This window comes from Otolemur garnettii, unplaced genomic scaffold, assembly GCF_000181295.1.
Source record: "Otolemur garnettii isolate 467f Iridium unplaced genomic scaffold, OtoGar3 scaffold00164, whole genome shotgun sequence".
NCBI classification, from domain to species: Eukaryota; Metazoa; Chordata; class Mammalia; order Primates; family Galagidae; genus Otolemur; species Otolemur garnettii.
The window spans coordinates 2,442,653-2,450,916 of NW_003852559.1; the positions used below are offsets into that span (position 1 = coordinate 2,442,653).

At 34.8% G+C, this 8,264-nt stretch overlaps 1 protein-coding gene across 1 annotated transcript in view; it reads left to right on the forward strand.

The window, feature by feature from the left end:
* PRSS12 (protease, serine 12) overlaps window positions 1-8,264 on the forward strand; it is a 69,834-nt gene that overhangs the window by 32,687 nt on the left and 28,883 nt on the right. The window contains 3 exon segments of the mRNA XM_003800066.2: window positions 961-1,139; window positions 2,928-3,069; window positions 6,332-6,528. Coding sequence (XP_003800114.1) covers window positions 961-1,139; window positions 2,928-3,069; window positions 6,332-6,528 — 518 coding nt within the window.

The window sequence follows — 8,264 nt, forward strand, 5'->3', positions numbered from 1 at the left end:
AAAAAAAAAAAAAGAATGAAATTTCTGAAGTCATCCATCATTTTGACAGGCGGTTGTGATCTTCACCGAACTTAGAGGTTTTAGAATACGATTTCTCTTTGAATTGTGGGAGAGGTAAATTTTCTACAAATGAACTTAAGTGAAGAGAGGTTTTTGTTAGAAATAGATTTGGCTGTGTGTAACAGCGGCTTAAACAAGTTTAAACAGGAATGTGTTTCTCTCTCAAGAAGAAAGACAAGAGGTAGCCAGTTCAAGGCCAGTTTGGTGGTTCCACAATCACCAGGGCCCTAGGCTCTTTCTTGCTTGCATCTGTCAAAAAAAAAAAAAAATCTGTCATCTTCAGTATGACATCTTATGGCCCAAAGTATCTTTCCAAGCTCCATCACCTCTGCCCTGCGGTCAATAAGAAGTGGAACAAGGAAAGAAGACTTCCTAGACATGATATGTGACATTTCTACCTAAAATCACTGGCCAAAACTTAGTCATCCAAAACAGGTACAGAGTTTGATTTTTGTGATGATGAGAAAGTTTTGGAAAAGGACAGTGATGTACAACAGTGTGAATAAACTTAATGTATAATACTATAAACTTAAAAATGCTAAATTTTATGTTGTATATATTTTGCCACAAACAAACTTAGTCATCTAGAAGGAGGGGAGGTTAGGAAAAATGATTTTTATTCTGGATAGCCATTGTCCTTCTAAAAATCTGAGGTTCCATTACTAATGAAGAAAAGGAGGATCAATATTGGGGAATTCCTAGCAGTTATTGAAAGACACATAATGGTCGAAAATACGAAGCACAACAAACAAACAAAAAAGAAATATAGAAACTCATACATGACCTTGGAAGTGAATTGAAGTAGGAATTACTAATTATGCTTTTATCAGGGGCAAAAGAATACATCAGACCAAGCTTTGGTGTCTGATCCAAAATCTTTATGTTTTTATGTCTGTTCAGTGGCATTGCCAAAGCATGGAATCAGGCATATTTTGGAGAAGGATCTGGCCCAGTAATGTTGGATGAAGTGCGTTGTACTGGGAATGAGCTTTCCATTGAGCAATGTCCAAAGAGTTCCTGGGGAGAACATAATTGTGACCATAAAGAAGATGCTGGAGTGTCCTGTACGCCTCTTACAGGTAAGGATGTCACCACATCAGTATACCAACTCCTGCTCCCAGTAGCATTGGGCTTGCCACAGCTTCCCTGATCCTTGGTTTAGAGAATACTACCAAATGAGCATACAAATCAATGTCCCAAATAAAACTAAAAAAAAAAAAAAAAAAGAACACAAATTGTATATTAAAATATGACATAGATATTTCTGAATTTTTCAGTTTAATCCTATACTATCCTACAAAGCTCGATCACAAAATATGACTTCATTGCAATATAATAATCAAAATCAGTGTGGAGTGATACATTTCAGACAGTAGGTGTAATAATTTCATCTGTAGTCAATTTATCTAGTAACTTCCCTTGACTCTCAGAATGTGTTTAATGTGTTTAATGTGTTCATAGCTGAAAAAACTGTAACAATGCAATTGCTGATTGAAGCACACTGTTTGAGAAACCAAGTGGACTTTGCTGTGCTCAATTTTTAGAATATTCCAGAATGTAACATGCCTATCATAATATGCCAGGTGTTATAAGAAGGGCATGTGTGAGTACAGACTGGTGTGTATGTATGTACTTAACCTGTGTATGTACTTAACAAGAAGAAGAAAATGGACAGGTAAGAGAAGTTGTGTCATCAGAGCCATTGTTTCTATGATAACAAGAATTTGAAGAAAAAGTGTTTTTGTTTCAGTCTTTCTTTAATAAAAATCAAAAGAATGACTTCTCAGAGTCTACGAAATAGCAAATTTACGTTTTTGTTGATGTAGTTTTCTACATGCTATTGTTTTTATTAACAGATGAACATATTGATATACAATAAAAATAGAGAATTTCTGGCCAGGTTTTAAACCAGAGGGCTTCATCTTCTTAAGCCACTATTTCCCCCTCTTTCAAGCATTGCTGTGATGGTCCGATGAGGTAATTCTTGTCACAGTGCTTTGTAGATAGTAAACTGTTTATGTCTGTTGCTAAGAGACCTTTATTTGCTTTTAAAAGAATTTAGAGATTCATGAGAAGCATGACTTTTACCCAAGATTCTTTATATGTTTGATTGGGGAGTATTTGCATATTTCGGATGGAAATGGTTTTTAAATCTACTTCTTTGGAATTAAATTTGTTATATATGCATCTGCTTAGAAATTCTGTATAGAATTTTCAGGGAATTAGTTATTCATTGAGTTAATAAGATTCAAACTCAGGTCTGTTATCATCAATAAAAGAACAAAGGCAAGATGCGTGTTCCAATTTTTATAATTCATGAATGCTAAGGAATTCTAAATGTGTTCCTAAGGAATACTAAATGTGTTGACATGACAGATTGTCCTTTATCCACAATAGTTTTCTTTTCTGTCTTCATATTTTATTTGCACTTAAAATTTTGAGCTGTTTCCAACTTAATATGTTTTCTTACTTTCTAAATTTTTTCTAAATTTAAATGACCAATACTGCTTAGATTTAAAGAAACTGGTGTTATAGGAAATTTCCCACATAATTTTTAGTCCAGAGAAATTTAAATAGATCCTTTGGAATTATGTCAGAATACATTTTTCTACTCAGCAAATAGAGTACAAATAAAACGGAATGGATATTTTATTAAGACAGAACTATGTAATGTCAAACTTCAGAATCAATTCAATAACCTCAGGTCGTTGAGCACAGATATAAATTAAAAAAAAAAAAAAAAAAGCCTACGGGGAGGCCTGAATGTGGTGAAATGGTAATCTTTCTTTCCTGTGAAATGGCAATCTTGTTTTGCGGTGTTTTTGAGAATTGATTTGCTTTGTCTCCGTGTCTCCTTTTAATCGCAGATGGGGTCATCAGACTCGCAGGTGGGAAAGGCAGCCATGAGGGTCGCTTGGAGGTGTATTACAGGGGACAGTGGGGCACTGTCTGTGATGATGGCTGGACGGAGCTGAATACATACGTGGTTTGTCGACAGCTGGGATTTAAGTAAGGTTCATTGGCGTGAGGCAGCTAAATGCCACATTATATCTGTAATAGTATTATTGTGTGATCTCTGTTGTAATTTCTACAACACTAAAAATACACATTCTCTATCATCTCTCTACCTCCCTACCTACCTATATATGGAAGTTCTACAATAAAAATGATGACATTTTCCAGGGCGATGGATAACCATCGCTTGCTGTGTACGGCATTTACCTTTCCCACCACCACTCCTCTTCTTGAATAACTGGTTGAAGCCAGGGGGTGACTTCTAGGTCGCTTTGTGTCTATTGAAGTAGGACTCTGAATGCCCCATTCTATCGATTGGATGTTGTTAGTTATGACATCATTGTGTCTAAAATTGCCGAGAAGTCTGGTGTCAAATGCTTTAGGGTTGCATTATTCCCTTTCTCAGAATATGATGATAATTATCACTTTTATTTGAGAAAAACAGCCTTCTTGTCATGAGATGACCTTTAGAACTCGCCTTTGCCCTCACTCACTTAGAAGCTAAGTATCATCCTTTGAGACGTATGTTTCCTATTACACACGATGCATTCCAAAGTAAAGACTGAACTATGTCCCAGGAACTGCAAATGATGCCTTTTCAGTGAGATGGCGAAGGAAGCCCATGAATGCCCATTCTTTCTTGTTTTTCACATTTCTATGTAATGCTTGAAGTAATTGTCTCGTGCTTGAAAAAAAATTGGCCAAATTATTGCATGTCAGCTTGAAATAGAGCTATTTGCAAATAGTCACAGAAGCCTAAAAATATACCTTTATTCAAGTGAGGCAAAGCTATGTTTATACCTATATTTAAAAATTTATAAAAAAATTTATGAAAGTAATATAAGACAGAAAAGTTTAGAAAAGTAAGAAAATAAAACACTCTCCATAATTATGCATCATAAGTGGTATGTGTAACTTTATATCAGGTCTAGTGGTAAACATCTAATTTTTATATACTTTTTAAAACCTTTTTATTGCTTTAGTCACAATTTTTAATGGTAATATACATCAGATGCTCATAGCATAATTTACTTAATTTTAGTCTAGTAGTCTAGTAGTAAACTAGTAGTAAACATCTAATTTTTATATACTTTTTTTTAACCTTTTTATTGCTTTAGTCACAATTTTTAATGGTAATATACATCAGATGCTCATGGCATAATTTACTTAATTTTTAGTTTAATTTAATTTTTTCTTTCCTTGTTACGAACAATGCTATCATGAAGATATAAGTGTACACAATTGTCCCAGGTCTTGAATTTTCCTGGGCAGAGCAATTATAATCACTGGGTAAAGGGATGTGCCATAATAGCCACATAAATATGGGTATTAACTTTTAATTAATGAGAATTACTTAATATGTGTCAGTTTGTTTAAGGAACTCTCTGCTAGACTATTAACTGTACCCTATTTTCACAGATTTAGAGTCATAAATCCTATGCTTACTATTCATATTCATCTTTTTTCCTTATCAATGAAAACAACTGAAGTACATTGAGTTTTCTTCTCCATATTTTATTTATTTTGTTCCACAAGTCCATTTAGTTTTTTCTTTCATACACATAATATAAAAATTTACTGATTCTAAAAATGTTCTCAATAATATGTGGGAAAGTTCTAAATGATTATGCTGGAAAGTAGTAAGAGCATGTCCTACATTTCGTTTAGAGAGGAATTTTTGAAAAAGAATTTTTTGGGGGAATGAGAAAAAGGGTGAAGTTTTTTTTGTACAAATGTGATCGCAAAGTGAAATGACGTCCTGTTATGTCATACAGGGTGTCTATGATTGCACATGAACTTTATGGACACCCTGTAGAGTTGATAGGGATGGATGATAATCAGACTGAGGCATTTTGTATAAAAATAGTATAAGTTAAAAATAATTGCAATAGCTCTCACCTAATGGTCACAATGTAAGGGTACACTCCCCAGATGAAGGGCTCCACTACAATTTGAACTTTACCTCAAAAATGGAAACAATGTAACCTAATCATTTGTACTCATATTAATCTGAAATAAAGAAATATATAAAAGATAAAATAATTTTCAAAAAGAATAATTGCACCATATAGCTTAGCCAAGTGGACACATCAAAATGACCAGCATACCAACCTTCCACACTGGGGGTGAGGGAATGTAAAAAAAAAATGATAGCTGTGTGGGATTTAGGTGAATTTACTTTTCTGGTTACAACTTAAGTAGTCAGTAGATAGGAGGGAAAAATGCCTTAGAATGGTTGATTAAATGTTTCATTATTTTACTTTAGTAAAATATTCATATTGCTAAATAAATTTAATAAATACTGGTATAGGAAAAAAATTAATAAAATTCATGGCAGTGAGGAAGATCTCATTATACTCTTACTATAGAAGTAAGAAGAATAGGAAATGAGGGAAATGAAAGACATAAAATTTATGAGTAAGAGTTGGATTTCATGGACTGGTAGAACCAAGAGACACCTTAAAGATCCTTAGGCTCAGGGATTTGTGGAGGTTTGCATTTTATTAGCACAAAAGAAAAAAATATTGGAGGGAGAAAGAAAGGGTGTAGACTAACTTTACCCATTTTTAAAATTACCGATAAAATTACCAGATCTTTCCTATTTCTGCAACGTATATATTTATTACGATATACTTAGTTTTTTATAGTGCAATGTTACAAATAGAGTAGTTGTAACAAATATTATTCATGAAATATTTTTAAGATTTGAGCTCATCAAATCTTATGAAAAGCTAAGAACATTTTCATTTTGATTTTGATGGGCTGAAATTCAAATTTTATTATAGGTACAGTAATAGAGTAATCACTGAACTAATCCACGCTTTTCATTTTGGGGAAGAGGATAACAGCGAAGCCTAGAGAAGCTGATGAAATCAAATGAGCTCAGATGGTTCATCAGAGGCCAACACGACATACAGTTTCCCACTTTCTGGTCCCAGCATTGCTTCAGGAATTTGAGATTTTTTTTCTTTGTCTGCGTTCTTTATGATTGGTGGGATAAGTTGTAGACAAAACACAGAGTGGATGGGGAAAGAGGAGCAATTATTCATTAGTCACTCACTGAAATAATAAAAAATTGTTAAGATGACCAACATCTGTGATGGGCAAACACAGCTCTTAGAACTTTGTCCCGAAGGTGGGAGAAAGAACAAATACTCATCCTCTGAAATCATGTCACTTAATGTTTGTTGGATGTTTTGTGGTCCTTGAAATGAGAGACAGCAGTCTCTTTACAATGTGTGCTTTATTGCTACAGGTATGGTAAACAAGCCTCTGCAAACCATTTTCAAGAAAGCCCAGGTCCCATATGGCTGGATGATGTCAGCTGCTCAGGAAAGGAAACCAGCGTCCTTCAGTGTTCCAGGAGACAGTGGGGAAGGCACGACTGCAGCCATCGGGAAGATGTTGGTATCTCCTGCTACCCTGGCAGCGATGGACACAGACTTTCCCTGGGTGAGGACTGACTGCGGCCATCAAGTGTGCACAATTTAGTAGCCACGGCACTTCTAACTGCTGTCCCGAAAGTGAAGCATTTCTCAAATTTGACATTTTTTGGTCTATTTCCCATAACTGTCTAAGTTTTGATAATTTTTATGCAGAGCAAAACCATCTTTTGAGTCTCTCTACCAACTATGCCATTCCTGCTCCTAACTGTGTTTCTCTTCATTTGGAAGCCTAAGTTTCTCACTACGGTGTTTATAATCACATGCATCTGAAAGATGAACTGAAGAAGCTGCAGTATCCGTCTCCCTACTCCTGGGTCACCAATTCAGATTTTTATCTATCTTGAATTCTAATGCACTATTTCAGACAAGATTTTAAAAAAAAGAGCCCACAGCCCCACCCCGGCCGGTTTCAGGATTCATTTCTTTTCTAAACCTGAGCTACCCATTGCTCTTTTGAGTTTCTCAGTGGACTTCCAAATGGATTCCTTGGAGTTACTATCTTTCTCAGGCATCCTTTTATTCTAGAAACTGCCCAGGGACCTCAATGACAATTTGTTTAGATTTGTAGTTGGATAAAAGGTAACTAGCTCCTTGAACAGTCTTGAAATAATTATGGATGAAGATCGTTTTAAGAGCAGAAAGCAATTAAGCATTCCTGACAGATTCTTAATGTCTTATGCGTAGGGCAGAATAAGTGTGAGCGAAAAATACACAAGAAAGTATTCAAAAGACTTTCCAAAATGTGACTATAGCTGAGTTATATATCTCCACATGTATTTGTGTGTGTGTGTGTGAGTAGATGTGAAAATGCCATAGACGGTCTTTTATCCTCAGGATTGAATCAACCCCTCTTGCATTCTTTTGTTTTGAGACTGTGAACCTGAAACTTTCACATTATGGCTGACTCCTTATTGCACTCTAAACACGAGATCATAGTAAATCACCGCATGAATCTAGCATTATACCAAGTAGAAATGCAAATTTTTATTCTATCTCTTACAAGTTTTATTTCCAATTTTCTCTTTTTGTATTTGTTCTCCTTGGTCCCTTATCCTCTTCTTGTTATGCTGGTCCCCGGGCTTATGTGATATGATTGATTCCCTGTGGCTGGGAGTTAAAACTTGTTTGCTCAGAATGGATCCTCTCAGTGCCAGGTAGCAAGTATTAGGATCACGGGGCGATAAATTCAAATGTGCTCCATCACTCTATCTGGTGAGAAAATACTGAGTTCTCTGTGTTGTTAAATGCATTATTAGGACAACTGATCTTTTCATTTTCCCTGAAAATCTTTTTAATTTTATGACTCTAGATGTATTTTTTAAAAATTTAAAAAGCTGAGGGTAATACTGATTAATAAATATGTGATCACGATTATGAATCTCTTTAGTTCTAATCTTAGTAACGTTGTCTATTAACTAAAGTCATTTGTCTAAAGAACATTACGTCTGAGCCAAATATCCTTTTAGAATGTAATCATATTACCATTTATTCATTCAAATAGATCATTACTTTCCCACTTATTAAAAGATACCATGTATTTAAAAGATCAGCTTAGAGAAGAATGGGTTCACAAACTTAATTGTCAGACCTCATACATTCTTAGCTCTGTTCATGGATAAATGAACAGACATGAAACAAAAACAACCTCAAGTTAATGTTCTTTAACTATTTAGCAGTTAGATGTAATAAAGTGATTTACAATTTAACAGTGTCCTTCCTTCCTTCCTTCCTTCCTTCCTTCCT